Genomic DNA, 16,073 nt, shown 5'->3' with positions numbered 1-16,073 from the left:
TCCACCATGATTTCTAGGCAAAACACATCAACTAAGGGGTGCAAAAGAAAAATTCGAGGACCCTGATGGTGCACTCGAGCTATCATTGTGTTTCTCTCATCTCTTAGCTAGGGCTCATGTGTTTGCGTTCATTGTTTTGCATTTCGTGGGATTGGGCCGATGTACAATATGTTAAAACTATCCAATAGTCCAGTGAGTTTGCCAAGATGGCTCTTATAAAAGACTTTTTTGCAAGGAAACAAAATGTGGGGCATAGAACAAAAATGCAGCTAGTGAGATGTATGTCATGTGAAAGGGAGCACATGGAGGAGTAGGCAAGTTGATTTTTATATGTCAGTTCCTAGACGAGTATGGGCACTCAATATATATTCGGCCATGTACAATCAAGATGGACAGATGGTCATGTACGTAAGCGGTCCTAGTTATGTAAACGTGTGCTCTATTGTAGTCCCGTTCATACTTGGGTAGTTGAGATCATGGAGGCGGAGACAAGACAAATGCTTATACATACTGCCCCAACCGGCATTCCGGCCGGCGAAGCATGCATGAAACATAACTGAACTGTGGCCGCAGGACAAGCAAAAAAGACAATAATTTGAATTTAAAATGCATGGAGAGAGTGAATGCGCGATGAGGTGAACCTGATCGGACCTGGCCAGCCTCCTCGTACCGCCCAATTAAGTGCTGCATGGCTGCATGCATGCTGCAGCTCACACTTCTCTGTTCAAGCATGCATGCGTGTCAGGCTACGACCAATATTTGTGACTGCCAGCCTGCTCCCCTAGTCTTTATGTACATAAGTTAGCATTTCACTTTTCAGACTGAAAAACATGCACGCTGTAACTTCGATGCAGTAAAGTCAGGAGATCTGCATGAATCCTAGTAGTCTCTAGCTAGAGTGGGCAAATCTTGCATTGATCACCAAACATGACAGATCGGTACTGTAGCACAGAGGCATGCATCAGCGTCTGCAGACCTACTTGTTCGATGACGAGTATATATGTATGCTGTGGCCAAACTGGGTAATTAATCGATATCAATTCTTCCTAGGGGTGATAAAAGTTGGCCGATGTACTCCAATTTCGAACTATTTTGTCACCTGTGTCCTCATTTTCATTTCGTGGGAACAAAACTCAGATAACCACCTGTATATGTAACCCTTTGCTATTAAATAGAAAAAAGAAAATGTGGTAGTAGGAGCTTCTCCTACTGTCTTTGCACAGTAAAAAAAAACTCAGATAACCACCGGGAGACAGGATCTCTAGTTGGACATTTGTAGTTTCTCCCCCCTCCACTTCTATGCTCTGCCCAGCAGTTTGTTTGATATAGTACTCCCTCCGTTTCTTTTTACTCCACATATAAGATTTGTTTGATGTGAAACGACATAAAGTTTGACTATGTTTATAGGAAAAAATATCAACATTGACAGTACCAAACCAATATCATTAGATGCATCATGGAATTAATTTTTATATTGAATAACTTCAATATTATAGATGTTGTTTTTAAATATAAATTTTGTCAAATTTTACATGTCTGACTTCAGACAAATCTCACATGCGGAGCGAAAAAACGGAGGGAGTGGTTTTATGAATATTTTAGAAAAAATGACATGACTGATAAATATGCATTAATTTGAAATCACTTACTTGTAAATAACTATTACGAAAATATTTTGCACTGAGTTTACGGTTAAAGTCTGAAGTTAGACAAATCAACTCCGACTTATATTTTTTTTAAATGAAGGGATATCGAATACTTCCTCTACATTTACTCGTCATCGTTTTCTTCAAGAACAAAAAAATGTGTAGAAAAATCTAAATATGTTTTACACAATCATATTGTAAGACATGAAGTACTTGCCTTTTTCAAATTTAATATGACTAATTTCGATTTCGCAAAAAAATACGACCAATGCAAAATATAAGTGATTTTTTTAGTTCTTTTGTCAAGGCTCAACATGCATATATGATTTTGTAGTTTTTTTAGATATTCAAGAGAATGTTAAAGAGGTAATGAAAGGGTAAAGTGTTTTGCTATATGATTTCACGATAGACTAGGAGGTTAAATGAGCCCTGAAATAATTTGGAACAGAAAATAACAGAAGCAAATACCTTAAAGAGTTATGGAGACGATGTTCATTTTCTGAAATAATAATAATAAGTATAACACAATCGTTTTAGCTTGTATAACATGTGCTATAAGGTTAGGGCGGCTAGTGCTCCAACCTATCGGCTTTCCAATATTGCATGCCAGATGATTTGGATGATATTTTCCAATCAAAAGCTACCACCTTTCGGCCAAAATGACCAAACGTCTATACATACAACAAAAAATAACGAGGAAACACATTATCTTTTGCGAGGAAATAACGAGGAAACTGTGTCTGCAGTTCTTGCAATGATACGTGCATGGATCAAGCATGGCAACTTCAGCACGTAGATACTCCATTATGTAAATTTTATATACACATGCATTTCACCACAAAGAAAACCTGGCATGTGAGATATCACATTGGTTTAATTCACTTTGAATTCTTGCCCCCGAGCTAACAAACCTAGGTGTGAACAATGCTTACGTACGAGAGACTAGCTACTCACAACGTGATGTGTACGCAAGAATCCTACTAGCTTAGTATATGTAGGATGTAGAGGGATGCTTCTGTAGCTATCTAGTATAGGATGTTACGTCCTTGTCAGCTGCAAGCAAATTGATGACCGTGCATGGCAGCAAAATAAATGCATGCTTGCTTACAGAAGAAGGATAAATTGTCCATTGCGGAAATTATTAATCTCGACGTGTCCAAGTGCGCCGAGCCCTCCTTTTGTGCATAGCTGACTTACTTCTAAATTTCAAAAAAAAAAGTGAAAGAAAGTTCATGCATACGAGTATTGTGTTGAAAGTTGAAACAAGGCACTCTTCTATGTTTCACCCAAAAATGTTACTATAATTTGAAATCCCAGAATGATTATACAACATGAGCTACAGTAGTACAAGTTGCCCAACTTGCACTGTGTGTCTGTGTGTGTGTGTGTGTGTGTGTGTGTGTGTGTGTGTGTGTGTGGGTGCGTGTGTGTGTGGGTGCGTGCGTGCGTGCGTGTGTGGGTGCGTGCGTGCGTGCGTGTGTGTGTGTGTGTGCGTGTGGTGTGTGTGTGTGTGTGTGTGTGTGTGTGTGTGTGTGTGTGTGTGTGTGTGTGTGTGTGTGTGTGTGTGATTTAGAGCCACATCGCATGCCGTTCACATATAGTCAGATGGATGATCTATTTGACCAATTCAGTTTTCAAGCATGCCACTAAATAATGAGCTTCCCAAATCAGCTCATTGATAGTCCACGAACCAGGATTTTCTAACGGTTTGCAGAGGTTTGCAGAGCGGGAAATGCAACATTGATGTCACTCGCTTTGAGCTTGGTGAGGTATTTGGATATTTTGCCAATACAATGCATCTAAAAGGTATTTTAAGAAATACTGATAAATATCAAAAATAATATATCGATGGTTTTCAGATGTATTTTTAAAAAAATCAAGAATTTAAAGACTTGAAAACACAAAAGTAAAATTTAAAACTTGTGAAGAAGTCTGAACAACTAGTTTCTTATTTTTAATAATATGATATAATATAAATACTTGTCTGGAATAATTGAAATTTGTGCGAAATCTTTCCATAATGTATTAAAATATGAATGAGATATTTGGAATGTAGAAAAAATAAATTTATATTTGTAGGCTTCTTGAAATAATGAATTTTTTGTCCTATATGAAATGTTTCTGAAACCTGTTGAATAATATGACTTGGCGAGTTGAAATATGTGTCAAATGTTTCTGTAATTGATTTAAATATGACTAAAATAATTGAGATTCATGTGAAATGTATGTTGAACGTTTTTTAAATTATCTTAAATATGTTTAAATGTTTATAAAATTGATGTGAACAATCATTGATTCTCTATAGAGAAGAAAGAATGAAATCATGTTGGAATATTCTTTGAAAGTGGAAATTAATTGGAAGAGTGAGATGATATTTGATACCTACATGAAGAAAAAGATTGTGAAAGTTGAGCTTTCAATTTAAATGCATTTTCTATTTTTTAACTAGCCTTTGGGGTTTTTTTTTGTGATTTTTGTTATTTTGAATTCTTTGGTTTTTTTTTGGCAAAAATATTTGGATTTTACTAAATACGGAGTATTATTTTTGGTATTTACCTATCTACTAATTCAAAATCCAAAAAATAGAAAATTTGGAAATACTAGGAATACTGAATTAGATGAAAAGATTCCCCGTGAGGACATCCACTGTCTAGCACCTTCTTTTCGGCCCTTCGGATAGATACATACGTTACAATGCCTTTTTCCCTAGTTTGTACAGATATCCACTAGTAGCCAGAGAACCCGTACGTGTATATAGCCAATCATTCAATCAGCAATTAAGTAGAGGGCACACGCAGGGATGGGAGGGACTGCACTTGAAGGCTCGATGATATAGACCATTGATCATCTTTTTATAGCCAAAGTTCGTTCGTCTTCTCTGTCAATGTCAATGGGTCCATGAAAGGGTTGAAGAAATCATGCACGTCTATACCTAGACCACCTGTACTATCTTCACGTGGTTGATTGATGGGTCTATCGCTTTACCGAGTCAGTTTTCTGCAGCAGAACAAAGGAGTTGGCAATATTTGAAACGACCAGCATGTATTTGACTTAACGTAAAAAAAAAAAGCATGTATTTGACTTGCTTTGCGTCCACGTGCTAATGCATGTATTATACTTGGCTTTGCATATATCCATGTGCAAATGTTTATGGCTACTGCATGCATGCTACATTCATGTTCTGGTCTCCCCGCAAAAATAAAAATAAAAGTATGTTCTTTTTTTCGGGAAAAAATGCATGTTCGGGTTTTGATGTAAAATTTTCTTCTCCTTGTTCCAACAGTCGTACTAGAACTTCCAGAAGAAAAAAAGGCAGTGTAAGCAAACTGAGTTGGTATGTTTGAATTTTTGTTGTGGTTTTGCTGAATAAAAGTGACTTAAGATATTATTTATGTTTATGGTACATGTCCCGAAGAGCCGTATGCCCTGACCATTTTGACGTAAGAAATCTTATACTCCCTCCGTAAAGAAATATAAGAGTGTCTAGATCACTACTTTAGTGATCTAGACACTTTTATATTTCTTTACGGAGGGAGTACTAGTAAACTTGTATGTACCTGGACCATTTGTATTGTTGTTCTTTTTCTGAAACGAGGCAAAAGACTTGTCATTTTCATTGATTAAGAAGAAGAGAATTACCCGATTAATTAACGGAAAACTGGGCTAAAACCAATACAACCTAACCCATATGACATGGGTACCTCCGGCCAACCTGGCCACCGACATGGAACACGAAGCTGCAAAGAAAAAAGACATCTGCCGAGGAGTCGCAAGCGTCATCGTCATCACCGGTTGCCTCGAACGGGCGACTCCGACTTCATCGTAGAGCTCCATCATCGAAGCCACCCACAAACAGCTGCAGAAACCATGGCGGCACATGCCAACAAATGGCAACACGCGCAAGCGACCGACAGCTCCGACTTTGACGACGAGCATCGCAAGGGAAATATGCAGGACTTGCGCCGAACGTGCCTCCGCAAACCACGAAACAGCACCTCGGACACACCGGGAAGAGCCGACTACCGAAGTCCACGCCGCGACCCAAGCTCCTTGCGACGCCATCATCGTTGCCAAACAGAAACCAACGCCCCGCCTCAGCAAACCACGCAGCGAAGATGCCGCCCATCCATGGCGAAGATGTCGCCTTCCACCGGTCTCCCAGTCATAGCCGGCTCCGAGACGATGCCCCCAAGGAGGAGAAAGACACGAAGATGCCTCCATCGCCTGATCCAACGGATCTGAGGTTTCCCTTCAGAGCCAAAGCCGTGCGGAGGAGGCGGACACCTCCATGGTGACGCTTCCAGGAAAGATCACGGCACCCGCGGGCGCCGCCGTCGCCGGCTCCGAAGAGGACAGGGACAAGGATTTCTCCAGGAGATGACCACCTACAGCCACCGACCGCCGCCCATCGACCACCACCTGCGAGGCCGACCTCACTCCGGCCATGGGATCCCATGATCCCCCGTGACCAGACACACTCACCACCTCCCTGGCCGTAGCCGCCGTCCACCACCGCAGCACCACCGCGACCACCACCACCACAGCCACCAAAGCCGCAGCGTGAAAGTGCGGCACCCAGATCGAAGAGCTAGTTCACACCAGATCTGGATCGAAGCCACACCAACAGAGCAAGCAGCGCAGACGAGCAGCTCCTCCATCTGCAGCACACCTCGCGCTCCAGAGCAGCACAGCCGCCACGCCCACCGCGCGCGAGCCGCTGCCGCGCCCCACGCACGCCGTCCACGCCCAAGCCACGCCAGATCCCGGACCGAGGCCGCTGGCCGGAGTCCCATCCGTTGCCCGCAGCCGACGCCAGCACCGCATGCCACCTGCCACCCGTCGCCCTCCGCTGCGAGCTCCCCTTGCGAGAGACGTCACGGGAAGAAGAGGTCCCGCCGCCGCCGGGTCCGCGCGGGCTTTGCCCGACGGAGCCCCCCAGCAACGGCGAGGGGAGGGGAGCGAGGAGGGGGGGCGGTGGAGGGGACTGCGCCGCCGCCCGTGTCGCCCCGGGGATGGAGCGACGTGAGGGCTGGATTCCATTTTTATTGTCGTAATGTTGAACAGCCAGTGTTGTACTCCCTCCTTTCCGATTTATTGGGCTTATCTTTAGTTTTTCCATTTTATAAGGCTCAATTTGGTTGTTTTCCATCACATGTTCAGATTTCAAGGTGCATTAAATCATTGCATGCAAGTATTAAGAGAAAATTGGCCAATGCATGTAATTTATGCATGCATGCATTGTAATTAATGCATTGGTAAACATACTTTTTTGAGGAAAACACGTGCATTAATTGGGTGCTTTTGCAAACTACAAAAAGTATTTCACCACTCACCATCTATCTTGGTTGGTGAGATTTTTGAATTGAGCCTTATAAACCGGAAAGGAGGGAGTAATAATCATTGTCCTCCAACGTTAGCATACCTCTTTGACCTTGAATGCCAAGACATATTACACATTTATCCCTTTGATGTGGGGTAGACTTTCCCTAGACTTGTGTAAGAGTCAATGCTATTCAAGTACCAAAACGATGACCCGCAGTTGTGGGTGCTGCCTTCTCTAGCTACACTATATGCCAACCTACCTAGCTACCATGCATATGCATGACATGCATTGCCAAAGGGATAGCATGGCATCCTAACAATCTGCAGATGCTTTAATCCAGTACCACTCTATATATATCATCCCCATCTCCCTCCCCCTACCTTCCCATACCCCTCCATGTTCCCTTAGGAAGGAAGAGAATCTATCTCACCATCTAGAAAGAGAGAAACAAAGAGATGAGGAACCAGAGGCAAGCTCCTATCACTTGCTCCTCTTCAAAGACCAACAACACCAAGCGAGAGGAGCCACACCTCTCAGGGGCTTACATTAGGAGCCTTGTGAAGCATCTTAGCTCCTCATCCACGGCAAGATCCAAAGACCACCATCACATCACCATGGGCAGCAAATCACACCAAGAAGAGCAACAAGCCCCACAAACCACACCATCATCTCTACAGCAACAGCAGCCACACAAGAAGCAGGTGAGGAGGAGGCTCCACACGAGCAGGCCATACCAGGAGAGGCTACTCAACATGGCGGAGGCCAGGCGAGAGATCGTCAACGCTCTCAAGATCCACAGAGCCTCCATGAGAGAAGCCAAGGAGCAGCAGCAACATCAACAACTTGTGCAACAATTGCAGCATCAGCAAGAGGTCCAGGTAGTGCAAGATCATAGGGTAGCTTTTAGTGCACCCAGCATGAGCTCATATGGTTCCTTCTCAGATTACTTGCACAGCAATACGCCATTTGCACACACCACAGCAACAAGCAACAGTGGTTGCTCATATTATTCATCTCCTCCACTCCTCCCTTACCACACACCAGTAGTTGCACCCATGGTTCCCATGGTAGATGCTTTAGATCAGTTGCTGCCGCTGCCTACGCAGCCACTAGGGCTTATCCTGACCTTCGATGGCTTCGGTGGTGGTGTTGCTGCCGAAGATGCCAAGAACTGCACTGCTACTAGCCCCTTTGATCCTCCTTCTTTGGTCCAACAAGCATCACCCGCCTCCTCCTACTCTGTCTACTCCTCTCCGCCGCCGGCGACGATGGTGAGCCAGGACATGGCGCCCGTTGCTGCCGAGAACACCTCACAGTCGCTGCACCGGGTGCTGGACGAGGAGGAGATGGCCGCGATCCACTCGGCCGGGGAGCGGCATGACATCGAGTGGAGCGATACCGTGAACCTGGCCACGTCGGCGTGGTGGAGCAGGCTACTCGAGAGCGTGGAAGGCGGCGGAGGCGACGACGGGGCCACGGCGGCGCAGCAGACTAACACGGTGGACGCCATGGGGATGCATCTGAGTGATGAGTACTACGGCCAAGACGCGTCCTTTCCATGGTAAGCTAGCTACAGCGAGGCCCCAAACTAAATTAAGGTGCAAAAGTTGTCTAATAATGATGGGGTGTTTTTTTTTTTTTTTTTTTGCAGTATGGACATCGGAGAGATCGAAGGATGGGACGCCGAGTGGTTCTCATGACATGCCGTCCATCTTATCTTAGGGGAGAATTAACACTTCATCATTTCACTGTACCTCAGTCCTCAAATAATGGAAATTAATGCTCCTATTCAGATTGCAAATACTTTTGCTGCGTGGATGCAAACTGTTTTCTTCTTGCATGTGTTCTTTTCTGGGTAACTTTTGGATGTCTATAATTTATGTTTTTGCTAGTATGACTTTACCATACTTTTGTAGAATCTCGTCACAGAACGACTAGCTATCTACTCTATGTCTGCAGGGACCGATGCATGCATCTGTGCTAATGTGTGCATATATTCAGATTGCAAATAATTTTGCTTCGTGGATGCAAAATGTTTTCTTTTCTGCATGTTCTGGGTTAACTTTTGGATCTCTACGATTTCTGTTTTTGCTATGACTTTACCGTAGTTTGGTAGGATCCTGTCACCGATCGAACAACTAGCTAGCTAGGTCTGCAGGGACTGATGCATGCATCTGTGTGCTAATGTGTGCATATTATGATCAATGCAAGGATTGTCCACTCTAGCAGGCACTCAGCTAGAGATCTACTAGTACTACGATTCATGTAAATTTCTCGACTTTACTGCAACGAATCGAAGTTACTACTAGCACTTTGAGCCCAAACATAAGATACTACCTAGTACATGCATAGAGCCTAGAGGAGCAGACTGGCAGTCACAAATATTGGTCTTAGTCTGACGCGTATGCATGCTTCAGCGGAGAAGTGTGAGCTGCAGCATGCATGCAGCCATGTAAGAGCTTAAGCGGGCAGTACGAGGAGGTGCCCAGGTGTGATCAGGTTCACTTCATCTCGCCTTCACTCTCTCCGTGCATTTTTGTGATTCACCTCTGTGATGTACTCCTTCCGTCCCATAATATAAGACGTTATTACATTTGATATGTGAGCATATTACATGTAATAACATCTTATATTATGAAATGGAGGGAGTATATTGGTTCTCCACGTAGTTTTGTTCGAGTAGAGTTTCAGGATCGCCGATATCATAGCGTGCTCACCCTGTGGTGGGGCTAACACCTTTTTTCCCCAAATGATAAATATTACACGTGTGGCACGAACAAGTTGTAAAAAAGTTTGGAATTGCCATGTATTCGTGCATGTTCGTGCCACACGTGTGGCACTTATCAGGGTTTTGTGGGTGGGGGCTAATGCTTTGTTAAAGTTCATCTACCCAATTGTAGATGATGTGCTACACCTTCCGGCTTCTGACCATGCCGTGAGAGATCGAACCCGGGATGGCGACACGCCGACTTCGGTGGTGTTGTGAGGCTCCTCCCTTGCGTCCGCAGTTGGTGACCTCTGGTCTACCTTTGGTGGTGCTCGGGCACCCTGGCAACAGTCAGACTGATTCCCCCGGGCCGACCAGTGCCTAGGTTGACCATGTCAACAACTATGTGTGGCAGTTCATGACCACTCCATCCTGCGGTGTAAGCCTCACCGCAGATTGCGTTTACTATGGACGAAGTCTTGACGCAAAGGAATGGTTGTGCAGCAGCAGCGGTCGTATCGCATGTAGCTGCTGGCATCGTGGAAAAGTTGTGATGACAACACATGAGTGACTTCAATTGTGGTACTATTCGAGGACCCTGTATTGAGCTCCGGGATGGAACCCTTGGTCTGCCCCAAGTCGGGTATATCTGGCAATGACGATGTTTTTACATTGTTACCTTGTTGCAGGCATTGCTCGGAATGCTCAAACTGATTATCAAGGTGAAAACCTAAATTCTGGCCTTAGTTGGTTGGATCCGGTGACGGAAACGCTTGAGCGATGCTCCCTTCCTGAAGGTGTTATTGTTGAAGAACGTCGTCGTCTGTGTGGTGTCATGAGATGGTCGGTGCGGATATGGTCATTGTTATAGATTACCGATTGTGGATCTTGCCGCTATATTGTTTTCCTTGCCTACGCATAGCTTTGGCCTTATATGACTTTGCTATTTGCCGACGTGTTTTTGTCGGCATGCGTTGATGTTGGCTGTGTGCATCCTAACTATACAAAGGCCGGGCGTGTGCTCATTGTGTTTGTATCCTCTTGATGCTTTATTTTGAGCCAATAAAATCTACCCTTTATCGAAAAATGTGTCTAAACTAAACATTGCTTTCGAAAGTTCTTGTTTTAAATGCTTATCACTAGAAAATAGATATGTTACATATCATTGGTGGTGCACCACGGCATTTATAGAAATATAAAATTTACTATAAAAATATTGTTTAATATAAAGTTTAAAGTTCATTATAAAAAAATCAATGTAGAATATTACTGGCTCGAGACATGTCAAATAATTTATTAAAATCAAAACATAAAAAGAAAAAGAAATAATTGAGATGAAGGGAAGAGTTTATTTTGAGAAAATTTGATGTTTAAAGCTGGTGGTACTTAAAACACATGATCACGTGTTTGCTCGCTGCAATTAATGAATTCACATTTTTGTTTCCCTGTGGTGCCCTTAGTGGGCCAACCCATTGCAGCGGTTAGAACGTTCCATGTGGTTATTTCTGTTTCCCTGTTTTCTGTGTTTTTTATCAGTTTTCTTTGGTTTTTGTCTGTTTTATCTTTTTTCCTTTACTAAGTGCATGTGTACATTTTAATATAGGTTATATATTTTTCAAATACAAGTGAAATTTTTTTACTGAACATTTTTTCAAATACTTGATGAACATTCTTTCTAAACACATGTTTGACTATTTTTTAATACGTGTTAAATATTTTTCAGAAACACATTCAATATTTTTTTTGAATTATACGGTTTTTAGAAAAAATATGCGAAGAAGTTTTTGTATTATATTTAAAAAATCAAATATTCCATTAACATATTTATTAAATGTGCAAATGTTGGTTTTAATGTCACAATTTTTTGAATGGTACGAAAATAAAATAAAATTCGACAAACATTTTTTTACATGGGTGAATCTTTTTGGAAATTTCACTAACACATTTTGGAAACGCATGAAAAAATAATGTAATGAATAGTTTTTGGGATGATACGAAATAGTATTTTTTTTCTAAATCTACACTACTATTAAACGAGAGAACTTCACGAGGGCGGACGAAAACTCTGCCATCCGTGTGCGCCCCACGCTCGTGCCCTTCGCCCACCCATAACCCCCGTACATCACGCTCGATCGGGTGAAACCCCGCATCCTGTTCCTCTCTCCCATGGAGCGCCGCCGCCTCCCACCGCGTCCCCCATCTTACCTGCCACTCACACCTCACCTCGGTCGCCAGCGGCCTCCCCCTCCACTACATCGCCTCGGAGCCCACCGCCCGACGCCTCGGAGCCCACCGCCCGTCGGGGATGCATGAGGAGTAGTTGCCCCTTCATGCGGACTCCCACGCAGTGTCGCCCACTTCGGCCCTGATTTGCCGCAGCCTTGCCGACCGGGTGCTCGGCCTACTGGACCTGGATCCGGGCGACGGCAAAGGCGGCGCCGGCCCCGTGCCTCCACATGAGGAGGAGGAAGAAGGCCTGGCGCGCTACATCCCCATCAAGGCCCTACTTCCTCTCCACCAGGTGAGTATGCACGGCTGGTTGTACGCTAGGTATTTGATGACACTTCTGCAAGGAAGACAATGCGTGTTACTGTGCTTTTTCAATCTCTCTTCTAGCATTATCGTTGGAGACCACGGTGATTTGGTGACGAGATCCAATCTTTTACAACATTGATTTGATGAGCCTTCAGGCATAGCATGGGAGCGACGTGGCACATCCACCTAGTCGCTAAACTACATTGCGCTCCGCTACTCTGAATTCAGTCCAGAGATCATGGTGAGTGATTTCGGTGTAGCACCACATATTTTGAGTGCCAAGAATTATATTTATGTTTGATCCATCCAGCTTATGACATCCTGAATATCCGTGGCACAGGTTTAGAACCACTGGGTATTGCTCAAACTTTTCTGGTCTCTCAGTCGCTGCTCCAGAAAACTTGCATTCAGTACAACTGGACTCTGCAAGCACTGATATACAACTCCATGGTGTTATTTGGGAACTGGTCAGACTGTTGAGAAACCCATGGTTGGGTGTTTCGTATCATGGGAAGCTTCATACAAGCTACAATGGGCCTGATGGGATAAAGGGATGTTCAGTTGATGTTTTCAAATCTGCAATAAGCTTGTTGCCTTACCCTGTGGGATGCATTTTTTTATTTCGAGATGGATTGGAAAATCCGAGATACAGTGACCTTGTACAAAAGGTGTCCAAAAATGTGAGTAACATGTCCATATCATCGAGTCTGAAAAACTACTGCACCATCTTTATTTTGATTTTATTTATCAGTGATACAGGTATATATAGATGCTTTGTTCTACCCTCAACTTCAGCTTCTCTTTGCTTTTTAGTTGGTTATATCATCTAGCAACGTGTGCTTAGTTGTTTGGTTTGCAACGTGTGCTTAGTTGTTTGGTTGCAATCTTTTATCCGCTTCTCTGAATTGATAATGACAAGTTATGTTCACCGCACCTCTGCCGCCACCGTCGATGCCGCTTCCATGATGGTAGGGAAGGCGCTGGGGTGTGGGAGCTACTTTCTCAGCCTTGCTGGGTCGACGGCGACAGAGTTAATTTAGAGCACTATGTGTATTTCTTATTATCTTATGAAACTTCTGACCAACACGGTATCTGACACCGAGTGTTTCACATTATTCACAATCTTCAAATGTTGTGATGTGGTCTTTGCAGATCATTAACTTTTGGTGTGTTCATTTGTATCAAGTGTTCTGGAGCTCATACAAGCCTGGGGTGCACATTTCCAAGGTAACCACAATATCTATGTATTGCTAGCTATTTGTTATCAGTGTCCTTCCATTTTCAGCTTAATTTCTTCTTACTTGGAATGATTTAAATTCAGCCGTAGGACATGTGGGCTTAGACCTTTCAGTTATATAGTTAGGCTTTTATTTGCTAGCCCTTTCTGAAACAAGGCAAGGGCAACCATGAGGTTTACTTTAGTACTTGTAGGGACCCTTTGATATTTTGATTGTCCTAGCGATTTCTACTATCCCAGTCTGCAGAGCAACACATGGAAGGCTGTCAGACATTATATGTTGTACAGTTTTTTGTAACTTGAGAAACACCTGCATGGAGCTACACCCCTGTATTAGCAAATAAATAAATAAACATGAGATGAGTCCGTATGTTTCTCTTTGTGTCTGAGGTTTAAAACTATTTTTTTCTATTTCTAGAGAACCACTGAAGCGTCATCACACATGAGATGAGTCTGCATGTTTTTTTTTGACAATTATGAGTCCATATAGTTAGCATGCATACTGGCTAATAATCATTATTTTCCTAGCACGTCTTGTAAATTCTCAGTTGCATTCTGTAGTTGTTGCAACTGAAATTTTCTTGAAAATTGGAATTTTGAACTGTCGTGGAGGAATATAAATGTGTGCTGACTGCATTGCAATGTGTCTTCTTATGCAATTTACAGTTCTTATATTATCCAAGGTCAAACTTGTACTAATATGTATGAATATGATGTAGGTTGACGCGATCAAGTTTATTTGTAATAAGCAAAGATAATCAGAAGGATACGGATTTGTAGAGTTCTACAGTCATGCTGCAACTGAAAAAGTAGTTGATGTTTTTGCTGGGCATATAATGCCAAGTACTGATCAACTTTTTAGGATAAGCTGGGCATCATTTAGCATGGGCGATATGAGTTCGGAGTCAGACATTGCTTCAGATAATTCCATATTTGTAGGCGATCTTGCCTCTGATGTCAATGATGCTGCATTGCTGGAGACTTTCTCCAGCAGGTACTCCTCTGTCAAAGATACAAAAGTTGTTATTGATGCTAACACTGGTAGATCAAAGGGCTATGGATTTGTGCTTTATCACGCATCTGGACTTGTTTCCCTTCTTAATTTGTTTGGGAGGGAGATTCATTCAGAAGTTCACACTTTGCAGTATTTATGTCCAAAACTGTTTTTGCTCTGCATTCATTCCTTGCTGCTTTTATGCACTACCTTTTTGGAAAATGGGTTTGTATGGGTGACAAGTGAGGTAGCTTCATATTTTTGAGAATATTAATGATTGGTCAAAAAATTTGAGAACATGTGAATTGCTATTATCAATGTTCTTTTGGCTAAAAAATTCTACAGGAATCATTTAATGTTGTTTGCGTAGATGTGACTATTTATTTCTGTTTACTGGAAAATTGTTGGCTTACATACTTTTGGGTCTACTGGTTCATCCTCTCGATCAGATGGAGATTTGAACAAACACAACTGTGAGTACAGATGCATTGACTGTAACTTATGCAATGTACATTGTTACAACTTTTCTTTTATTATTGTTGTTTAATTGTCATTAGGTATTTATCGGTTGGCTTGACCCAAATGTTAGTGAAAATAATCTTAAGCAAACCTTCTCCCAGTTGTGAAGATTGTAGTTGGGAAACAGTGCGGGTTCGTGCAGTTTGATCAGAAGTATGGATTATTAGCCATGCACTTTTATACTTTCCAGTTCCTCCCCACGTAATTTTTTTTGTTTGGTTAAATTGCCTCTGTCACCATGATGGAATCCGATCCATTATGGCCTTGTGTTGGTAGTTGCAGTTACACAATGATGGATTGTGTTTACATTTTTTTTATGGAAACAGAGAAGCCGATTATTCTGTTTGCAAGACGGTTATCCTAAATTCTAATTCAGACATTAGTGATGATACAACAATGTTCTCCACCAAAACTGTGATTTCGGGCGAGCTTAGCTTAGGGTGGGACCACCGGAGATCGTGTGGCGCACGGGAGACAGAAACTCCACCAGCTATTGTGTTGTGCCCACCGACAGCAATAACAAAGATACTGAGGTCATTGCCAGACATGACTGCCCTGTTTGCAATCTATTGGGTAGTCCTATTTGGTGGATTGCATCTATAGTACGTTGAAAGCAGATGTAACATCATTGATTTTCACATTAGATGGCTCTTGAGTATATGTGATCTTTCTCTACGAGGAGCCTACAATTTGTAATGTTGAATTTCTTTTGAGACCTCCACAAGCTGTCTATGAACCATATATGCAGTAGGCATTCCCACATGTATTTTTTTGTTTTTGAAAGGAATGTTAAAATTCGTATGTTCAACTGTAAATTTAAATTTCCAGTCCTTTCAACATGGTCAAGTTTATATTTGTTGGTGAACACGCGTTGCACGTGCATGGTTACTAGTTACACAAACAGTTTCCTATTAACATTTTTTTAAATGTCATCGACATATTTTTTTAAAGCAGGCGAATATTTTTGTAAACATCACAATCGTATTTTTGGATATTGTCATTATTTTCTAAAATTGCATGAACATTACTTTACACTGCATGAACACTTTTTAAATGTACGATGAATGTTTTTAAAAATTTATTTAACATATTTTTCCATTCCAGAAATATAA

The 16,073-nt window shown here is 42.4% G+C and overlaps 1 protein-coding gene and 1 long non-coding RNA gene across 3 annotated transcripts; both read left to right on the top strand.

The window, feature by feature from the left end:
* The first annotated feature begins 7,378 nt into the window (after positions 1 to 7,378).
* LOC123123679 (uncharacterized) lies at positions 7,379 to 8,785 on the top strand. The gene is made up of 2 exons (XM_044544244.1): positions 7,379 to 8,530; positions 8,621 to 8,785. Exons 1-2 carry the CDS (start codon positions 7,425 to 7,427, stop codon positions 8,667 to 8,669), a joined length of 1,155 nt encoding a protein of 384 aa, XP_044400179.1. The 5' UTR covers positions 7,379 to 7,424; the 3' UTR covers positions 8,670 to 8,785.
* A 2,998-nt stretch (positions 8,786 to 11,783) lies between these two features.
* Positions 11,784 to 15,800, top strand: LOC123123680 (uncharacterized). Of its 2 annotated transcripts, XR_006460731.1 has the most exons (5): positions 11,784 to 12,197; positions 12,293 to 12,452; positions 12,552 to 12,891; positions 13,364 to 13,438; positions 14,168 to 15,800. It is a non-coding gene; the product is annotated as an uncharacterized lncRNA (long non-coding RNA). The 2 variants fall into 2 exon arrangements; XR_006460730.1 differs by having other exon boundaries at positions 12,552 to 13,438.
* The last annotated feature ends 273 nt before the right edge of the window (positions 15,801 to 16,073 follow it).

The sequence above is a fragment of the Triticum aestivum genome, chromosome 5D (assembly GCF_018294505.1).
Source record: "Triticum aestivum cultivar Chinese Spring chromosome 5D, IWGSC CS RefSeq v2.1, whole genome shotgun sequence".
NCBI classification, from domain to species: domain Eukaryota; kingdom Viridiplantae; phylum Streptophyta; class Magnoliopsida; order Poales; family Poaceae; genus Triticum; species Triticum aestivum.
Note: the sequence above shows the minus strand (reverse complement) of the source record. Positions and strands in the feature narration are given on the sequence as shown.

Excerpts from the sequence above, each read along its gene's own strand:
- LOC123123679 (XM_044544244.1), top strand. The coding sequence starts at position 7,425 with ATGAGGAACCAGAGGCAAGCTCCTATCACTTGCTCCTCTTCAAAGACC. Across the intron at positions 8,531-8,620 it reads CAAGACGCGTCCTTTCCATG|TATGGACATCGGAGAGATCG; the intron begins GTAAGCTAGCTA and ends TTTTTTTTGCAG.